At 37.1% G+C, this 21,718-nt stretch overlaps 1 protein-coding gene across 11 annotated transcripts in view; it reads left to right on the plus strand.

Moving 5' to 3' along the window:
• Positions 1 to 20,273, plus strand: part of ARHGAP21 (Rho GTPase activating protein 21) — a 130,634-nt gene extending 110,361 nt beyond the window's left edge. For 5 of the 11 annotated variants that reach the window (XM_032145061.2, XM_032145080.2, XM_032145072.2 and 2 more), the window contains 13 exons: positions 799 to 1,083; positions 3,713 to 3,777; positions 4,139 to 4,275; positions 4,841 to 4,983; positions 5,676 to 5,831; positions 5,925 to 6,003; positions 6,539 to 6,612; positions 6,690 to 6,779; positions 12,020 to 12,145; positions 12,324 to 12,365; positions 12,681 to 12,786; positions 14,691 to 14,722; positions 17,781 to 20,273. In XM_032145061.2, the coding sequence (XP_032000952.1) occupies positions 799 to 1,083; positions 3,713 to 3,777; positions 4,139 to 4,275; positions 4,841 to 4,983; positions 5,676 to 5,831; positions 5,925 to 6,003; positions 6,539 to 6,612; positions 6,690 to 6,779; positions 12,020 to 12,145; positions 12,324 to 12,365; positions 12,681 to 12,786; positions 14,691 to 14,722; positions 17,781 to 19,475 (3,030 nt within the window). In that variant the 3' untranslated portion in view covers positions 19,476 to 20,273. Of the gene's footprint in view, positions 1 to 798; positions 1,084 to 3,712; positions 3,778 to 4,138; positions 4,276 to 4,840; positions 4,984 to 5,675; positions 5,832 to 5,924; positions 6,004 to 6,538; positions 6,613 to 6,689; positions 6,780 to 12,019; positions 12,146 to 12,323; positions 12,366 to 12,680; positions 12,787 to 13,517; positions 13,792 to 14,690; positions 14,723 to 17,780 lie in introns of all 11 variants that reach the window. The other 6 variants (XM_032145023.2, XM_032145033.2, XM_058436619.1 and 3 more) reach the window with 2 other exon arrangements.
• The last annotated feature ends 1,445 nt before the right edge of the window (positions 20,274 to 21,718 follow it).

Consider the following 21,718-nt stretch of genomic DNA (forward strand, 5'->3'; position numbering starts at 1 on the left):
TCAAAGTATTTAAAAAGGAACTCTGCTTTTCTTATTAGTTTATTAGCAATGGGTTATTCCATTGTCCTTTAGGAAGTGGCAGTTCAGTTTTAAATTTTTATGTCTCTTTTCTTAGTTTATTTTAAATTACCTGTATAACTTTGTTTCATTTTATTTTAAAAACATTAAGTTAAATATAAAAATATCAATATATGCATCCAGTAGATTTCAACAGAAAAAGACTTTGCCATGAAGAGTTTCTATAATATTTGGACAGCTTATATATAAGAACATTTTAATGCTGTCAGAAGAGTTTAAAAATTTTAAGAAAACTCACTTTGGTTGTGGATAGAGTTGCTTAGCCATATAAAGTTGATGAACTCTGTTAATTAGTTATGTATACAATTGTTTGAGAACTCCTGCAGTATCTGTCATTTGTGTGCTCTGAGACGTAAGTCTTTCACTCAAAAGGTTTTTTGGACTGATTTTTAAATTTTCTATTCCGTTACTGTTTTTGATATATTTTGCTACATTTATTTTATTTGATTAACTTTGTTCATATTGCCTTCCCAGCTAAAGTTGGGATTTCATTGTCCTTGACTTTGATATGAATACACTGCCTAACTCAGTTTAGCTCCACAATTTTTATCCTTCCTCTCCTCACAATTATGTAGTGAGCTAAATCTGCCACCTGCTACACTAGTTATATGTAAATGCAGAGGAAGGGTATTGCTTAATGTGCTTATCCTGTCACAAAGATTTAGCCAAATATTGACTATTAATGATTTCAGGTTTAATGAACTGTCGCATGTTTTCTAGCGAGTTGGTGGAAGTATTCGGCCATGGAAACAGATGTACGTTGTCCTTCGGGGTCATTCACTTTACCTGTACAAAGATAAAAGAGAGCAGACGACTCCGTCTGAGGAAGAGCAGCCCATCAGTGTTAATGCTTGCTTGATAGACATCTCTTACAGTGAGACCAAGAGGAAAAATGTGTTTCGACTCACCACGTCCGACTGCGAATGCCTGTTTCAGGCTGAAGACAGAGATGATATGTTAGCTTGGATCAAGAGGATCCAGGAGAGCAGCAACCTAAACGAAGAGGTGGGTGTTCAAAGGAATGCTGGAGAAATCTGACTCTTTCACAACACTTTCTTACAAAGATCTAAGGAATATGATATATCATTTTTATAAAAAATTATAATATGCTATTTTCATGTAAAACAGTTGATGAAAAGGAAAACTCAAACATACCTTTTTTATATTATTTTCACATATTGGAAAATCACCATCACTGAACTAGAAAAATAGGTTATTTATATATTCTGTATACCTCCTCAGAAGCAATGAACTACATTCCTAGTCCTGGTTGTTTGTGACCAAGTTATTCCAGATCCATTTCCATCTTTCAAAGACAGGATTGTTGTAGGGCTTAAGTTATAGTAAAAATACTTACCAGTATAAATAACTATATAAATGCAGAGTGATACTGATGATTTTTGTTAATAGAACTATACAGTCAAGAATATGATATAGCCTACTGTCACACAATAATTAGTTTATAAGAAAACTTGCATTTTCAAAAATCGTAAGTCAGCTTTTTTTTTGTTTGTTTGTTTGTTTTGAAACTGAGTCTTGCTCTGTCGCCCGGCTGGAGTGCAGTGGCGCGATCTCAACTCACTGCAAGCCCCGCCTCCCGGGTTCACGCCATTCGCCATTCTCCTGCCTTAGCTTCCCCAGTAGCTGGGACAACAGGCAGCCGTCACCATGCCCGGCTAATTTTTTGTATTTTTAGTAGTGATGGGGTTTCACTGTGTTAGCTAGGATGGTCTCGATCTCCTGACCTCGTGATCTGCCCACCTCGGCCTCCCAAAGTGCTGGGATTACAGGCATGAGTCACAGTGCCTGGCCCAGCTTTTCTTTTTCATGCAGAACAGTGTTTAGGGATTTGAGAATTTGCAGCTTATGATCACCAAGGTATTTTTACAGTAGGAATTTAAATAGTAAAGATAGTTTTTAAAGTATGTATAACTATAAACTTAAGCAAATCTAGCAGTGATTAAGTCAGCATTTGCTCAAGTATTTTCTTATCATTAACACAGTTTTTTCTTTACTGTGTTCTCACTTTTCATGCCTATTTATTATAACCAAAAAAGGGGCACAAAGTTCTCTTTTAATACTCAGGAATGCCTACATTAAATGTGAACTTATGCAAATTACGTTCTAATTTAGTCATTTCCATTATATCCAATTCAAAGTATTAAAACGTATACCATAGGAAAAGTGTGCTTTTTTCCTTTGGTAGTTTACACTCTGCCTTGTTTGTGGTTAAAAATAACACCAGATCTTTATCAGTGCAACCTATGTTGTACAACTACAGAGAACATCACACCTGAATTTTTGCAAAATAAACAGGGAGAATAAGAACTTAGATGTGGATTTCAGGTTTAAGTTATAGTTCAGAGGAGTTCTGTGTAACAGGCACCTACTATGCGTCAGGCATTGTCTCAGGCAGTAGACTGTCATTGTTAAAACTCCTTCAGATGAGTTGTTCTGTGACACATAGTGGCTGTTTGGAGGATTGAATGAGATAATGCATATGAAGAATGCCAAGTAATAAACATTTATTTAATGTGAGCTATTATCATCACCATCTAATCTTAAGACACAGGTACACAAGTATTTTCCCCAGTTTTATAGATGAGAAAACAATAATTCACTGAGCACATACCATATGGCAGATACTATTTTAAACATTTTACATGCATTAATCTCAGCAACCATATGAATGTGTCCTATTATCATCACCACCATTCTACAAATAAGGCAACTGTGGCAAAGAGAGGCTAAATAATTTCCCTAAGGTCACACAGTGACTTAAGCATCAGGGGTAGGATTTAAATCCAGGCAGTCTTATTCTAGATCTTAATCATACGATCTTCTCAGCTGATAAGTTGGAAGAGTCTATTTAAATTCAAGATAACTTACTCCCATATTTAAAGACTGTATTCTTTGTAAACTGTATCATCATTCACTATAATCAAAACGAGGCAGGTTAAAAAAAATTGAGAACCCCAGTCAATATCAATGTATAATTGGAATGAATAGGAAAAAAAGGATCACTTTATGGTCAACTCTGGGTTTACCATATAGCATTTCATACAAGTCGACTCACAGAGGTTAAAAAAAACATCAAGCAAATTTTGAGCTTTTCTCTTTTTTGTCTTCTGATAATGTAACTGCCACTTGTGATAGTAGTTGATCCTTGGTTTCACTGTCCTTAAAAATTAGTCACTAACAAATTCTGGCAGTCTGTTTTCATCTTTCATCCACCTATATTATTTTTCTTTTTAAAGAAAAATCACTTACACATATATTTCTTAAATGCTGATCATTCTTTCTGGTATTAGAGAAAACACTGGCTGCTTCCTAGTCATTTATTTTAAATAGACAGATCAATTCAGTAAGTATTGAACACATGTTACTTGCTGGTACTATCCTAGGTATTGCATGGATACAGAAAAGAAACAAAACCCTTTGGCAATGTTGGGAGGCACTTGGAACATTTGTCACACGGTGATGTTGAATAGTAGCTTTGAAACAGCTCCACTGAGAACAGATGATAGTAGTGTTTGTGTTAAATAAGCAAAGCAGTACAACAGAAAGCCTCAAAAAAGTAAGGATCACTTATTTATGTTTAGAATTGATTTTCTGATTTTACCTTATTCTGTAGGACACTGGAGTCACTAACAGGGATCTAATTAGTCGAAGAATAAAAGAATACAACAATCTGATGAGGTGAGAATCCCACCTTGCCTGCAGTTAATTTGGATATAAAATCAGTACAGTCATCCCCCTTATTTGCAAAGATACAGTCCAAGACCCCCAGTGGATGCTTGAAACCGCAGATAGTACCAAATCCTCTCCACACTATATTTTTTCCCATATAGTAATGGGCGGGTAGGGTATACAGTGTGGCTACTCTGGATGAAAGGATGATTCTTATTCTGGGCAGGACTACAAAATTGAAAGCTTATGAATTGTTTATTCCAAGAATTTTCCAGTTAATATTTTCACACCATGGCTTACCATGGGTAACTGAAACCATAGATAGAGGGGGATTACTGTAATTGTTAACAAATGTCATTTCCTTGAACAGCAAAGCAGAACCGTTGCCAAAAACACCTCGCCAGAGTCTCAGCATCAGGCAAACTTTGCTTGGTGCTAAATCAGAGCCAAAGACTCAAAGCCCACACTCCCCGAAGGAAGAGTCGGAAAGGAAACTTCTCAGTAAAGGTATTGATGTTAGCTTTTTAACAAATAAATATGATGATTTAAAACTGACATCGTAGAGGCATGTTTATGTTTTCTGTACCATTTCTACTGACCAGGCCCCATGTCAACTAGCTCAAAATTCATAGTAGGCTTGGTCTGGGCTCATTGGGCCTTTCCCTTTGTGAGGTCCAAAACACCAGCTTCATTATAAAGAGGAAGTGAGGGAAAATACAAAAATACTTAAATCAGAGACATTACAAATTTAAATGACTTGGAGGATTCAGGTCCTATCATTTTGAAATAAAACTATTATTTTTCCCTTTGTTGAAGTCTCACGATAAAGATGACCCACTGATTCTATTTTTTTTTTTTTTTTTTGCTGTTTTAAAGAAAATTATAGCATGCATTATAAAAGAATGAAGTAAAAGTTATATGGAAGAGAACATATTTTTGTTAAATATAGGATGTATTATTTATATTACAGGACTTGGATTTATGTAAACATTGATAAAGTGTTTTTAAAGTCATGATTTAGACACTCATTTCCATTTTATTATGTTGTTTTATTTTGACTGGCAATCAAAAGATGATACCAGTCCCCCAAAAGACAAAGGCACATGGAGAAAAGGCATTCCAAATCTTATGAGAAAGACATTTGAGAAAAAGCCAACTGCTACAGGAACTTTCGGCGTCCGACTAGATGACTGCCCACCAGCTCATACTAATCGGGTAGGAGACACCAGCCCACCGGATTTCCTCAAGTCATTAATTCAGTTTTGATTATAATAGGATCTGAGTATATAGCCTTTCAGACAACAGAGACTGTCAATCTATTTTCCTCTTCATAGCAGACCTTAGTTTCCCTAAGTATTTCTGACCTGTAATGCTTTTTTTCTAATGTATTGACTCTGAAATTGAATAATTATTCAACCGTTAGGAATTTGTCTGAAATGGTCGGTAAGAATTCATCTTCAAATCGTGTGTGTTTCTGCTTTTAGCATCTTAAAACAAGGATGAGAACAAGAACCTGATTAAGAAAGTATAATATATGTAAATGTATGTGCATATGTTTAAAACACCCATGCTAGGATTCGTATCATGAATTGATACTACTCTCTCCTCCTCCTCTTATCTCTTCATTCAGCAGAACGGTTTCCACATTCTCTTCACCTGTTCTTACTTCCTTGTTATAATGTTATCTCTCTGGGGATCCCTCTCTTTCTCTCGGTCTATTCTCTTCTTACTGTCTCAAATACCTCTTGCAGGTTTTATCTATTCCCAGATCTATAATGTCTGTATTCTTTATATTACATAACAGCAATTTATGTTTCTTTTTGGATGAAAGGGGCATTTTAGCTGTGATATACAACTACTAAACATTTGTGCTGCATTAAATAAAATGTTTATTTCTTGTTTTGCAGTATATTCCATTAATAGTTGACATATGTTGCAAATTAGTTGAAGAAAGAGGTCTTGAATATACAGGTATTTATAGAGTTCCTGGAAATAATGCAGCCATCTCAAGTATGCAAGAAGAACTCAACAAGGGAATGGCTGATATTGATATACAAGATGATGTAAGTTTGCTTATTTGAATAACTGATCCTTTTTTTTTCCCCCTTTGGTGGAATTGGATATGAAAATACTATATTTCTATTTTGTACACCTAGAAATGGCGAGATTTGAATGTGATAAGCAGTTTACTAAAATCCTTCTTCAGAAAACTCCCTGAGCCTCTCTTCACAAATGGTGAGTTAACTCCCATGAAAGGAAATGGTTCAAGTTACAACTGGAAAACCATAGAATATTAAATTGAACCAGGACAAAATGTCTTGGTCAAAGGAAACAGGAGGCTTTATTTAGTTCTCCCTCATATATTAAAAACATAAAAGTTATTTAGGTTCAGTGAAATATGTATTATCTTGTTCATACATGTTTGCAGCCAAATTAATATTATTGTTTCTTAATATTATTATTTCCAGTCAAATGGCTTCTGACATCATAAGGTACAATGAGTAGAAAAATGTTTTTTCAGTCAAGCCAAGTATTTAAGTGCCGTGTAAGACACTTTACTAGATGTTGTTGGAGGGTGGGGGAGGAATGGACAGGCTGTGTAAATATAGGATGGTTCTTGCAGGGAACTTACATTTTAGAGATTTACATTTCAAAGACTATGTAGAAATCTTTCCTATGTTGTGGTTTAAAATTGATCCTTAAAGGGAAACTAGATTACAATTCACCTAGGCAATTTAAGATTAATTTGTTTTATTGTTCTTGTCGTCAGATAAATATGCTGATTTTATTGAAGCTAATCGTAAAGAAGATCCTCTAGATCGTCTGAAAACATTAAAAAGACTAGTAGGTATTATTTTATATTTTTGGGGATACAACTAAAATTCAGCCTCTAAATCCATCGTGAAAATAATCTGTTTCAGATTCACGATTTGCCTGAACATCATTATGAAACACTTAAGTTCCTTTCAGCTCATCTGAAGACAGTGGCAGAAAATTCAGAAAAAAATAAGGTATGTAAAATGCTTATTGAAGAAATGTACTTTTAGTGGCTTTAGTTTAAAAGATATGCTTCATTACTTCATGCCAAATACTCAATAAAAGTTTGTAATTCAACATCAAAAATTCAACATCAAACTGGGTAAGTCCTTCTTAAAATTGTTTTTAAAAGCAAAAGATCCCAAAATACCAGTTGTCACCATTTTAAAAGGATATCACCATTTTAAAAGGATATTTTAAAAGATTTCTTTTATGGTTATTCAGTAAGAAAAATGAAAAAGTCAGAAATTTTACTTCTCTGATTTTTTAGCTGTATATCAATATTTTGAAGAGGTAACATATGCATGCGCTACAACAGTCAAAAGGCCAAATAGAATACAGGGAAAACAGATATAAACAGATAAGTCATTTTCATTCCTTTTAACACCACCACATTTTCTTTGTCAAACACAACAAAATATATTCTTTATATTGTCTAATATTCAGTTCACATTCAGTTTTTTTTTTTTTAAATTGTATTAGAGACAGGGTCTCACCATGTTGCCCAGGCTGGTCTCAAACTTCTGGGCTCAAGCAGTTCAGCTGGTCTCAAACTTCTGGGCTCAAGCAATTCACCTGCCTACCAAAGTGCTGGGATTATAGGCATGAGCCACCATGCCCAGCCCCATTCAGTTTTTCTTGATTGTAAAAGTGTCTTTATAGGGTTATTTGCTTAAGTCAATATCCAAACAAGGTCTACACATGGTATTTGGTTGACAGGTTGTAATCTTAACTTAGTTTTTTGATGATTATTGCCTAAATCCATTATATCACCAGAGATTGTAAAATGATGATTTTCTAACTCAAGGGCATTACTTCTTAAAGTACTGAAACAGTCGTTTTAATTTCTGGGGAAGAAAATATAAGAATACCATAAGCTCAAGAATATTGCTGACGCTCTTTTCTGAGTGATTTTTCCTTAAGGTAGAGAAAGATAGATCAGTTTAGTGGCTGTGCATGTTCTGGAAGTTGCAAGGATTGATTATGAGAAGAGTGTCAACCTCTATTACCTGTAAATCAAGAAGCTTACTTCCTTTAGGTGCTCAATTTCCTCCATAGTGATAGGGCTACAAAATGGTTAGAAAAAAAAAAAAAAAGAGGAAATGAAAGCCTAGACTGTTTCCAGAAATTCATATTGTACAAGCCAAAGAGTTTTCAATATAATTGTAGCTGAAATAGTCTCTAATTAATTTCAGTATTTCCTGAAATCTATTACATCATTCATCAGTTTTGCTGCGTGTTAGGATTTACTGTTGGTCTAGTTAATTTAGAAAGTACTGAATTAATCTTTAGCATAGGTCTTTACTGAAGAATTTTTTGTGTCTTTAATATAATTACACTGTTCCATTGATCTATGTCTCTGTTGTGGTACCAGTACCATGCTGTTTTGGTTACTGTAGCCTTGTAGTATAGTTTGAAGTCAGGTAGCGTGATGCCTCCAGCTTTGTTCTTTTGGCTTAGGATTGACTTGGCGATGCGGGCTCTTTTTTGGTTCCATATGAACTTTAAAGTAGTTTTTTCCAATTCTGTGAAGAAAGTAATTGGTAGCTGGATGGGGATGGCATTGAATCTATAAATTACCTTGGGCAGTATGGCCATTTTCACGATATTGATTCTTCCAACCCATGAGCATGGAATGTTCTTCCATTTGTTTGTATCCTCTTTTATTTCATTGAACAGTGGTTTGTAGCTCTCCTTGAAGAGGTCCTTCATGTCCCTTGTAAGTTGGATTCCTAGGTATTTTATTCTCTTTGAAGCAATTGTGAATGGGAGTTCACTCATGATTTGGCTCTCTGTTTGTCTGTTATTGGTGTACAAGAATGCTTGTGATTTTTGTACATTGATTTTTGTATCCTGAGACTTTGCTGGAGTTGCTTATCAGCTTAAGGAGATTTTGGGCTGAGACAGTGGGATTTTCTAGATATACAATCATGTCATCTGCAAACAGGGACAATTTGACTTCCTCTTTTCCTAATTGAATACCCTTTATTTCCTTCTCCTGCCTGATTGCCCTGGCCAGAACTTCCAGCTCTACGTTGAATAGGAGTGGTGAGAGAGGGCATCCCTGTCTTGTGCCAGTTTTCAAAGGGAATGCTTCCAGTTTTTGCCCATTCAGTATGATATTGGCTGTGGGTTTGTCATAGATAGCTCTTATTATTTTGAGATATGTCCCATCAATACCTAATTTATTGAGAGTTTTTAGCATGAAGGGTTGTTGAATTTTGTCAAAGGCCTTTTCTGCATCTATTGAGATAATCATGTGGTTTTTGTCTTTGGTTCTGTTTATATGCTGGATTACATTTATTGATTTGCGTATGTTGAACCAGCCTTGCATCCCAGGGATGAAGCCCACTTGATCATGGTGTATAAGCTTTTTGATGTGCTGCTGGATTCAGTTTGCCAGTATTTTATTGAGGATTTTTGGACATGAACAGACACTTCTCAAAAGAAGACATTTGTGCAGCCAAAAAACACATGAAAAAATGCTCATCATCACTGGCCATCATCAGAGAAATGCAAATCAAAACCACAATGAGATACCATCTCACACCAGTTAGAATAACGATCATTAAAAAGTCAGGAAACAACAGGTGCTGGAGAGGATGTGGAGAAATAGGAACACTTTTACACTGTTGGTGGAACTGTAAACTAGTTCAACCATTGTGGAAGTCAGTGTGGCAATTCCTCAGGGATCTAGAACTAGAAATACCATTTGACCCAGCCATCCCATTACTGGGTATATACCCAAAGGACTATAAATCATGCTGCTATAAAGACACATGCGGGCCGGGCACGGTGGCTCACACTTGTAATCCCAGCACTTTGGGAGGCTGAGGCGGGCGGATCATGAGGTCAGGAGATCGAGACCACGGTGAAACCCCGTCTCTACTAAAAATACAAAAAAATTAGCCGGGCATGGTGGCGGGCGCCTGTAGTCCCAGCTACTCGGAGAGGCTGAGGCAGGAGAATGGCGTGAACCTGGGAGGTGGAGCTTGCAGTGAGCCGAGATTGCGCCACTGCACTCCAGCCTGGGCGACAGAGCGAGACTCCATCTCAAAAAAAACAAAACAAAACAAAAAACTAATGCACACGTATGTTTGTTGCGGCACTATTCACAATAGCAAAGACTTGGAACCAACCCAAATGTCCAACAACGATAGACTGGATTAAGACAATATGGCACATATACGCCATGGAATACTATGCAGCCATAAAAAATGATGAGCTCATGTCCTTTGTAGGGGCATGGATGAAACTGGAAAACATCATTCTCAGTAAACTATCGCAAGGACAAAAAACCAAACACCACATGTTCTCACTCATAGGTGGGAATTGAACAATGAGAACTCATGGACACAGGAAGGGGAACATCACACTCCGGGGACTGTTGTGGGTTGGGGGGAGGGGGGAGGGACAGCATTAGAGATATACCTAATGCTAAATGATGAGTTAATGGGTGCAGCAAACCAACACGGCACATGGATACATATGTAACAAACCTGCACATTGTGCACATGTACCCTAAAACCTAAAGTATAATAATAATTAAAAAAAGAAAGGAACTTAAATGAAAAGAAAAAAAATATATAATTACACTGAATCTTGAAGAAGGGGTATGGTATTTTATGGAATATCTTTCAAGAAAAATAGAATTTTTAAATTTATGAATAAACTGTAGACTATTCTACCAGTTTTATGTAGGAACCAGTTGAAACTGTTTGCCCAGATAAAATATTACGGTGTATACTTATAAATAGTAATGTATGTTATCATTAGTCTAAAAACATAAATCATAGTCTAGAGTCCAGTAAAAATTTTATATAAGGCATTTGAGATGGTAGACTTCTGTTTTTTTGAGCCACCAACACCAGCACAGATTTAAGAGTAGGATGAGTACGTATTCTAGAGGGAGACCAGAAACATTTCTGGGTGCCTAGTTTTAAGTACACCTTTCCCACACATAGTTTCTTTCTACCAAGCCAACTCTCTAGAAAAATCCTGACTTCAACACAATTTCTTCTTATTCCTCTGCACTGATGGTGTCATTATGTGTGTGCTACACTAGTTAGGTGTGCAGCAGTTGCTTTTCTTTTTTTTCCAGTTTGGCTTTTTGAGTTTGGCAGTGAGTTTTACCCTCCTGGGGTGTTATTAGGGTTGATTAAAGTTATTTTAATCAAATACTGAATTCAAAATATATCACACACTATAAGATTTAATGAAAGAAAAACAAAAGATATGTACTTTTGACAAATCTGATAATTAAACAAGGAATACTAAATATGGAAATTAATGTAGCTTCAGAAGATTGGTTTCAAGTAAAAATTGGTCAGAAATAATATTTCCAAACATTGGGTGTTTACACATTAGTGATTTTGATGTACTAGAGGGAAAATCTGTAACCTTTCATGTATCTTTAAGCACTTCTTCCACTTTTCATTTCTCAAGGGGAGGGAGTTTTTTGGTTTTTTTTCTTTTTTTCTTCAAATAGGGTCTTTCTTCACTCTGTCGCCCAGGCTGCAACCTCGACCTGCTCCCACCTCAGCCTCCAGAGTAGCTGGGACTACACGCACACACCATCATGCCTGGCTAATTTATTTTTAGTAGAGATGAGGTCTTGAACTCCTGGGCTCAAGCAATCCACCTGACTCGGTCCCCCAAAGTGCTGGGACTACAGGTGTGCCTGTAATCTTTTGCAAGTTTTTTTTCCTTTGATTTTAACATTTTTATCAGTTAATCCAGCTTTGGTAACCCTCGTTTTGAACCAAATCAGTTGTTTTCAATCAAAGGCTTCTTGGAAAAAAATGAATGCTAATTATGCATTGCACATTATCATTAATGCAGAAAAAACGTTTAGTACTCATCTGCTTTGAAAATCCTAACTAGGCCACTTGAGGCTGACACTTGGAATCACAGCACTTTGGGAAGCTGAGGCTGGAGAACTGCTTGAGGCCAGGATTTTCGAGACCTGCCTTGGCAACATAATAAGATTCTATCGAGAGTGCAGTAAGCTGTGATCATGCCACTGCACTGCAGCCTGGGTGAACGTGAGACCTTGTCTCAAAAAAGAAAATCTTGCTAGAAAGCATTATTTTTTTAATCTACATCAAAGCCATTTTTCTGTTTATTCTTTTTCATCAAAAATCCTACAATGGGAATTTCAGCCTACTTCCTTAAGAAAAATTCTGGTATTTCCCAGTATCATCCTTTCTTTCAGATGGAACCAAGAAACCTAGCAATAGTGTTTGGTCCCACCCTTGTTCGAACATCAGAAGACAACATGACTCACATGGTCACCCACATGCCTGACCAGTACAAGATCGTAGAAACGCTCATCCAGCACGTAAGTTCATGCTTCATCTCTGCACGAAAATTCATTTTCACGGGCAGCCGCTATTTGGTCAGAGATTGGTTGTAATATTTTTCCCCAAGAAAATTACCCTTTTTCTATACTATCCTCCAAGATCTCAGTATATTTAAAGGCTTGTTTAATTTCTCTTCTCACCTTTTTTAAATTTTAGCATGACTGGTTTTTCACAGAAGAAGGTGCTGAAGAGCCTCTTGTAAGTATTGTCTGTCAGCATTTGTACTCAGTGGTTTCATTTGGGACACAAGATCCTGGCGCGCCAACAATGTCAACTTCTTGCTTTGTATGCTATTGTCCGCTTTGCGCCCCGGAAGCAGGTCTCTAGCTCAGTTTCTGATCTAATGAATATACAAGTATGGTGCTTATTTTGCAGTTAATTATGCGTAAACAATGTAAAAACATTAAGCACAGGTGCTTTACTTAGTAATGTGTCTTTTACTAAATGTTGTTTAAATTTTAAAGAAAGTATCTTTGAAGAGATGATGAAGAGATCTTTGTTTATTAACCATAGACAACAGTGCAGGAGGAAAGCACAGTAGACTCCCAGCCAGTGCCAAACATAGATCATTTACTCACCAACATTGGAAGGACAGGAGTCTCCCCAGGAGATGTATCAGGTAACTCTTGCCTGGGCAGTCTTGACCTTTAGGCTGAAAGCTACATTCTTATAATATGAAAGAGCAAATCAATCATAGTGAATTGTTACTTATGAATTTTTTCTTTTTCTCTTCCTTTCTACTAATAAAAAACCTTAATCTTCCTTTTCCAATTGATCTGAATTATCTTCCAGTGACTCTAATGCCATTGGCAGTGCATGCAGTTGTAATGTTTGTCAGAATGGAACTATGAGGGAAATGAGCATGCAAACCACTGTTTTTTTTTTTGTTTTTGTTTTTTTTTTAATTCACAGTTTCCATGTAATAGTCATCACAAGGTAAAACAGATATATGCTACTGAGTATGTGGTTGCTGTGATGGCAGAAAGTATGATCTGGGCTGTATAAGTAGTTCTTATTCTTGAGCCAGGAGTTCTGTTTAAAAGCAGCAAGTTAAATCTGTTGGACTGGTAATGGGCACCATTTTCATAAATACAGTGTATTATTTGTCACAGTAAAAAGCCAGCCTATTTGACATTTATTTTCTTCTGTTTCCTGTTGCCACCCTAATGCTTGGTTAAGTATTAGTTCTTCTAGGCTCTTTTGATGAAAACTTTCTCCTGCCAAACTGTTGCACTAATCTAGCATGTTGTTTTACACAATGTTCTCCCTTTGTCTCTAGTTCTTGTTTTAGTCCTAAAGGGTTTTTTCAGCTCTTACTGACACAGGCAAATCTATACTGATGTTGAACAGGCGAAGTGGGAGGAGTCTATCACACGGTAATGTCACTAGTGGATTCTGTGATGTCCCTGATGGACAGCTGGAACTGTAGGAAGAAGGAGGACTGTTGTCCACACTGTAGCTGCCTTGTCTGCAGAAACCCCCGATTCTTGTAAATGCAAACATAGTTGATCTGTGGTGTAAAGTTTCTCTTAAGATTATTGTAAACAGATCAATACTACTTTCTTAAAAGTTTTTCTGCTGTTTCTTGTTATTTCTGAAGCAGACCCTGAGGAGAAATAGCATGGTATGGTCTACCAGTTCTTCAAGTCATAAAGCATTTGGCCATGTGTTAAAAGGGGCGTGGCATGGGGCTCAGCTCATTAATTCTGAAAACCAATTTCCCTAATGTTGAAAGATGAAACTGCAAAATCGGTATTATCCTGAATATTGCTAGCCCCTTCCTACCCTCTTTATAATTGTATAATCTGAGTTTTTGCCAGACAGTAAAATTATGGTCTCCATTTTTCCATTTCCATAATAGCATTTGTTAATAGATAATTGCAAAACTGGTAGCAATTTAACCAAACTAGTCAAAAGGATCCCTCACTGCACTGCTATGGAACTGGGGTCTGAAGCACAAAGATAAACATTATTTAATATAAAACCAAAGTGACCTGGAAGCAAGATTATCTTAATGCCTCTTTTGCATCTATACGCATACAGCATAATGCTTAGAAAATTTAAGTCTGACAAAAATCAACATAAACATGCCAGTATGAGTGTCTCAATTGTAGCTAGGGCGGCCAACACTCTTAAAAGTTCTACATTGTGTATCAGTCTCAGATACAGGATGTGGTACATTAAAAAAAAATTATTACACTGTCCTGAAGCTTCTTTATTGCTAGATTTAATATTTAGAAAATCTAATAAACACGAGTATTTCTGTTTTTGTTTAGCACAGGGCTCCTTTGCCATTTCTATCATTGAGCTGGTTCTGCCTACAATTCACAGCATCCTTTCATGGCGGTGGCTTTCTGTGGTGCAGCTTGCATCTTTGTGAGCTCTGACTACCCACTGTGTTCTATTGTTTTGAGTTTTGCTTTCACATTTGTTCTGTGCCTGTCTTTCCATAAGTTTTGCATTGTTTGTGGAAAGCAGTAAAGATTGGCTAATACTGACCATGTTTTATTTAACTTTGCACAGATTCAGCTACTAGTGACTCAACAAAATCTAAGGTAAATTGTTTCATACAATTTGAAATATTTTAGGGGGGAATTGTTTTTTGGCTGATTGTTACGGTTGATACACAAATGCATTCCTGTGTCTAATGAGACAGAGCAACAAAGTATAATCAAAAAATTAATTCCTAAAACAATATATGATAGAAGAATACTAGATTTTGAGTTGAAATAAGAACTCAAAAGTTCATATTCTTCTCATTGTGCAGTTTTAGCATAATAAAAAGAACTAAGGCATTCTTTAATGTGAAAATTAGGTCCTAACATATACAGAAGTGAATAATAAAATGAGAAGCCTCCCTGCACCCATCTTCATCTCCCATAATTATCAGCACTCGGCCAACTCCCTTTGCTCTGTATGCCACCTGCTTCCCTCCCTCTAGGACCATCTTTACACAAATCCCAAACATCATATCATCTGTAAATATTTCAGAAATATTATCAATTTTTTGTTATGCATTTTTACAAACAGTATAGTCTTGCCTTTTCAGTGAAATCACTAGTTTTTTTAATAATATTTTTACACAATCTGTGTTCCCTCAATTACACAACTTTTTGAGTAGTTTGTGGGATGTTTATAGTTCTTAGAAGTTTTTTGTCGTGTCAGTGGATCTAAATTTTGCTCTGTTGAGGCAGTAGCAACTGGAATTGTCAGACTTCTTAAAACATTGTTATGTTTTGTAATGAGACATGAATTTTACATATCATGTTTAAATATCATAATAGGACTCCATAGGATTAAATTATAATTCTTACAAAAATGTTTTATCATGTCTCTATTACTTGTGATGTTCATCTTTTTGCCCAGCTTTTTATCTTGAAAAATGTTAAACCTACAGAAAAGCTGCTAGAATAATAGCACCCAAATCCTTTACCCTAGATTCATCAGTTGTAAATTCACACTTTTGTTCTGAATCATTTGATAGTTACTTGTAGAGATAACACTACTTCTAAATACTTCAGCATGTATCACCAGAGAACTGGGACATTCTCCTATATAATTACAGTGTAATTTTCATACTCAGGAAACTAAGGTAAGTACAACACATTATTATCTAATGTGCAGTTTTTATACAGATTGTCCCAGTAATATTCTTTACTTCCTTAGACAGAATGCAGTCAAGGATCATTCCTTGCATTTCTTTGTCAAATCTCTTTAGACTTCTTTAATCTAGAACAGTTTCCTTAAGTCTATTGCCAGCAGATGAGATTTACCTGTTTGAAATCCCTGCTTTTCCCTTCTCTAGATGCATTTTTCTTAACCTATTATTACAGTAGCCTTTTCTTCTTATCCATAGTGGTGTTATGCCATGCCTGTAATATAGTAGATATCCCAATGACATGATTAACTACCTCTAACAGTCTCTGTAGAAAAGTAGAGTAATTTGCCTCAACACATATATGATCATAGAATTGTAAAGAGAACCTTAAGGAAATCTGAAAGACAGTGTAATCTAATTGCTTCTCCCCACGGAATTGAGATGTTTAAAAGTGAATCCCTTGCTCGTACCCAGCAAGCTAGAGAGGATGGACACCAAGGTCTCCCAATTGAGAGCCCAGTCACAACCATTATCCCCTACAGTCTTCAGCACAATGGGGGGAAATGTAAATAACCATTAGAAATGTGCTGGATAATTATGAAAGTCTTTATAACTTATAAAAACAAAGTTCTGTTCATCTGTGATTTCATCTTGGTGAATTCTTTGATAGAACAGCCTAAATTTTTACTTTAAGACTTTAAATAGAGCAGTTTTAACTTGTCTAAGATTTGTAGGCAATAGAGAAATATAGTATCTGCTTCTATTACTCAGCATACCTCCTGCCTACCTGCTTGTCTTAAAAAGTGTGTGGTAAACCAGCAGATATTTAGGAACAAACTAATAGTTGCAATCAAGAACCTATTATATCTAGATGCAGTGGCTCATGCCTGTAAATCCTGGCACTTTGGGAGGCTGAGGTGGGAGGATAGCTTGAGACTAAGGCTTCTAGACCAGCCTGGGCAACATGGTGAAACTCCATCTTAAAAAAATTTTTTTAAAAGAACCCATTATACATAGCAAATAACTTTCCCAATAACAGTGCACTACAGTGTTTCTGTGGTAAGGTTTTAATTGTACTTATGTTAATTGATCTTTCCTTTCTACCTTCCTGGGATGGGTTCTCACTCTGTCACCCAGGCTGGAGTGCAATGGTACCCTCATGCCTCACTGCAGCCTCGACTTCCCCAGGCTCAGGTGATCCTCTGACCTTGGCCTCCCAAGTAGCCAGGACCACAGGTGCGTGCCACCATGCCCAGTTAATTTTTTGTAGAGAACGGCTTCACCATGTTCCCTAGGCTGGTCTCGAACTTCTGGGCTCGAGCAGTCTGCCCACCTCGGCCTCCCAAAGTGCTGGGATTACAGGCATGAGCCACCACGCCTGGCCTGTTTTTTGAATATTCTAATTCCGTTGTTACCTTGAGATAAATGAAGACATTACCAACCTGATTTACTTAAGGCAGATCCTTGAAGATCCTGCCTGAATGAACTAATGGAAGACCAGAGTTCCCTTATCTCAATGAGCTTATCTGATACAGTATCTATGTCGTGTGGTACCTGTAATTAGAAAAATTAAAGTCAGTCATAAACATTTAATAACCTATATCAGAATATGATGTTTGACCATGTCACAATATTGTTTAACCTATCCCATGCCTCTGTTCCAAATGAAGGAAGTGAAGAATGCCTGGGCACTGTGGAAGGAGGGAAGGTCAGGTGTTTGGGGGATTTTAATAGGAATCGGCACTAAGCACAGACTATTTTCCTGAAAGGCAGATGTGTATGAGCTGTGGCTTGGCAGTTAAATACCACGAGGCAAGAAATTGGACTCATTAAATAAAAATTTGACTTTGGTCCAAGGTAAAAAGAGGTATTAAAAACAAGCTAATTGCACTGTTAATGCTTCCAGAGCTTTAGTAGATATAATTTGATAAGAAATATTTGGGAGACAAGCTTGTCAGAAAATGAACTCAGCTGCGTTCTTATGCTCAGAGTCTTTCTTCTCTCTTGCTTCCCAGGGTTCTTGGGGATCTGGAAAGGATCAGTATAGCAGGGAACTGCTTGTGTCCTCCATCTTTGCAGCCGCTAGTCGCAAGAGGAAGAAGCCAAAAGAAAAAGCACAGCCTAGCAGCTCAGAAGATGAACTGGACAACGTGTTTTTTAAGAAAGAAAATGTGGAACAGTGTCACAATGATACTAAAGAGGAGTCCAAAAAAGAAAGTGGGACACTGGGCAGAAAACAGAAGATCATCATTGCCAAAGAAAACAGCACTAGGAAAGATCCCAGCATGACAAAAGATGAAAAGATATCACTAGGAAAAGAGAGCACGCCTTCCGAAGAACCCTCACCACCACACAACTCAAAACACAACAAGTCACCAACTCTCAGCTGTCGCTTTGCCATCCTGAAAGAGAGCCCCAGGTCACTTCTGGCACAGAAGTCCTCCCACCTTGAAGAGACAGGCTCTGACTCTGGCACTTTGCTCAGCACGTCTTCCCAGGCCTCCCTGGCAAGGTTTTCCATGAAGAAATCAACCAGTCCAGAAACGAAACATAGGGAGTTTTTGGCCAACGTCAGCACCATCACCTCAGATTATTCCACCATATCGTCTGGTACATACTTGACTAGCCTGGACTCCAGTCGACTGAGCCCTGAGGTACAATCTGTGGCAGAGAGTAAGGGGGACGAGGCAGATGACGAGAGAAGCGAACTCATCAGCGAAGGGCGGCCTGTGGAAACCGACAGCGAGAGCGAGTTTCCTGTGTTCCCCACAGCCTTGACTTCAGAGAGGCTTTTCCAAGGAAAACTGCAAGAAGTGACTAAGAACAGCCGGAGAAATTCTGAAGGAAGTGAATTAAGTTGCACCGAGGGAAGTTTAACATCAAGTTTAGATAGCCGGAGACAGCTCTTCAGTTCCCATAAACTCATCGAATGTGATACTCTTTCCAGGAAAAAATCAGCTAGATTCAAGTCAGATAGTGGAAGTCTAGGAGATGCCAAGAATGAGAAAGAAGCACCTTCATTAACTAAAGTGTTTGATGTTATGAAAAAAGGAAAGTCAACTGGGAGTTTACTGACACCCACCAGAGGCGAATCCGAAAAACAGGAACCCACGTGGAAAACGAAAATAGCAGATCGGTTAAAACTGAGACCCAGAGCCCCTGCAGATGACATGTTTGGAGTAGGGAATCACAAAGTGAATGCCGAGACTGCTAAAAGAAAAAGCATCCGGCGCAGACATACACTAGGAGGGCACAGAGATGCTACTGAAATCAGCGTTTTGAATTTTTGGAAAGTGCATGAGCAGAGCGGGGAGAGAGAATCAGAACTTTCAGCTGTAAACCGATTAAAACCAAAATGCTCAGCCCAGGACCTTTCCATCTCAGACTGGCTGGCCAGGGAACGCCTACGCACCAGTACCTCTGACCTTAGCAGAGGAGAAAGCGGAGATCCCCAGACAGAGAACCCAAGCACACGAGGAATAGCCAAGACCGACACACCTTTGTCTCTTCATTGTGACACAAGCAGTTCTTCCAGCACCTTGGCTTCAACAAACAAGCCCCTTCTTTCCATACCACCACAGTCACCTGACCAAATAAACGGAGAAAGCTTCCAGAACGTGAGCAAAAATGCTAGTTCTGCAACGAATGCCCAACCTCATAAACTGTCTGAAACCCCAGGCAATAAAGCAGAGTTTCATCCCTGTCTTTAAACTGGGGTTATGTCCACTCTAGCAAGTAAAAAACTACTGTTACACGTTCCAGTAACTCTGTCAATATTTTCTTGTATCAGAATTGTTATTATGCAGCCTTCATTTGGGCTGGTTTCATCATTTTGCACTGTGAAATAGCTTTACAGTGCATTACTACAGCCAGAAGAACATATATATATATATATATATATATTTAAAAATATATTGGATAGTTGTATACAAATGAGCAAGGTATTTGTTGCAACTTACTACATAGCATATACTCAAAATCACTGAAGAAAATCGCTGGCATCAGTGTGCAGCAAATTTGTTCTTTTGGTTTCATCACTAACAAAAGTGCCTCATCATAAAAATACAGTTGGTTTTTAGGGTGCCATATTGTTAAAATTAGATAACTTACATTGAATAAATAAATGCGTTTTATTGGTAACAAATTTCGTTACATTTACCAGTTTTAACACAGGTGGATACAGAACTTCCATTCTTTAGTCATTCCAGGTGGATCTGAGTTTTATATTCAAACTTTTAATACAGTTTTTGAGTTTTGTGTGACTTGAATTTTTAATCTTTCTGTAAAATACGTAACTTAAATGAACATATTAAATGTGTATCTTTTCTTCAGATACCAGATTTGATATAAATGTTGTAACATAGGTGTGTAGATAGTGGATCCTGGACGGAACTGGCTTCTTTATCGAGAAGAATATAATTCTGCATGAGGACTTAATGAATCCAAACCTGTGTCATGCCTGTGTGCATACCCAATTAAACACTGGAAATAAAAATTGTTTTGGTGAATTTTGCATGGCTTGAAACTTATTCTGATGATATATTTTTAGATGTCATCTATTTATAACTACCTTACATGATTAATTGGTCCTACCTTTAAAAAGGTACCTACTATATTTATACATTCCATCTTCTCCTCTTTCTTGCTGTGGTGGGCAGAGACTCTTACAGATGCTTACATTAGCCTAACCTCGCTTGTCGACAGATAGATAGTATTTAACTCTTCTAAGTAAAGTAATGTATGTTAATGACCTTTTCATGAGTGAAACGAACATGAGTTTGGAGTCAGTCCAACTGTACCTAGATACGTGAACTTGAACACATTATTTAACTTCTCTGAATTTGTTTTCTCATATAAACAGTTACAGTAATACTACCTATTATAAGGGTGATTAGATTTAAATGAGATATTGTTCCACTTACAGTGCCTGCCACACACTAGTTTCAAAATAAATAGAACAAAGCTGTTGTTGGAAGTAATGGTTACAAAAAAATCTCAGACTGTTAAGGCTGAGAAGGACCTTAACAGGCATCAAATCCAGAGATTCTCAACTGTCAAACCTGACACTTTCTTAAAAGTATTTTGAAATTTCCACTTTACCATCATGAAATGAAATTCATAATATATCTAAATATAACTATATTCAGTATGTTATAATATAGACTATAATCCCCTATTATAGTAGAAAAGAAAAATGAAAGTGATTTATAATAAATTTTTCAATATGCAAATAAATGCTCAGGTACAACTACATCATGAAAATAATATAATGGAATAGTCAGATGTTTGCTCCAATATATAGAATCACTAACAATGGTAACTACACATGGAGATGGTACCATGAATAGTTTGCTGCTGGTGATGAGATTTTACTAAGAGCCATGCCCTGCTTTTAAAGTTTTGAACAAAACAAAGCACACGCTTCCCTTAGTTTATATGAAGGGGAGTTCTTGCAGTGTATTATTAAAACTGTCAAAAACACTTTTTACTTACATGTTTTAAAAGTTACTTTCAAGGCTCAAATAGCTTTATATTATTTGTTCTTGCTCCGAAGTTTATTTTTCTATTTTTTTTTTTCTTTTGAGACAGTCTTACTCTCAGTCTATTGCCCAGGCTGGAGTACAGTGGTATGATCATCACAGTTCACTGCAGAGCTGCGACTGACAGGCACGTGCCACCGTGCCCAGCTTTTTTTTTTTTTTTTTTTTTTTTTTTTTTGTAGAGACGGGCTTTCTCCATGTTGCCTAGGCTCATCTCAAACTCCCAGGCTCAAGCGATCCACCCGCCCCGGCCTCCCAAAGTACTGGGATTACCGGCATGAGTCACCACGCCCAGCCTTTCTTTGGCTTTAATTTGCTGGACTTTTTAATTTCTTGAGACGATCGCTTGGAAAATCGATTTTTAGTTGTTTTCTAATATCTGCATTTTAAGGCTATATGCTGTATTTTTATTA

The sequence above is a fragment of the Hylobates moloch genome, unplaced genomic scaffold (assembly GCF_009828535.3).
Source record: "Hylobates moloch isolate HMO894 unplaced genomic scaffold, HMol_V3 SCAFFOLD_3, whole genome shotgun sequence".
In the NCBI taxonomy this organism is placed as follows: Eukaryota; Metazoa; Chordata; class Mammalia; order Primates; family Hylobatidae; genus Hylobates; species Hylobates moloch.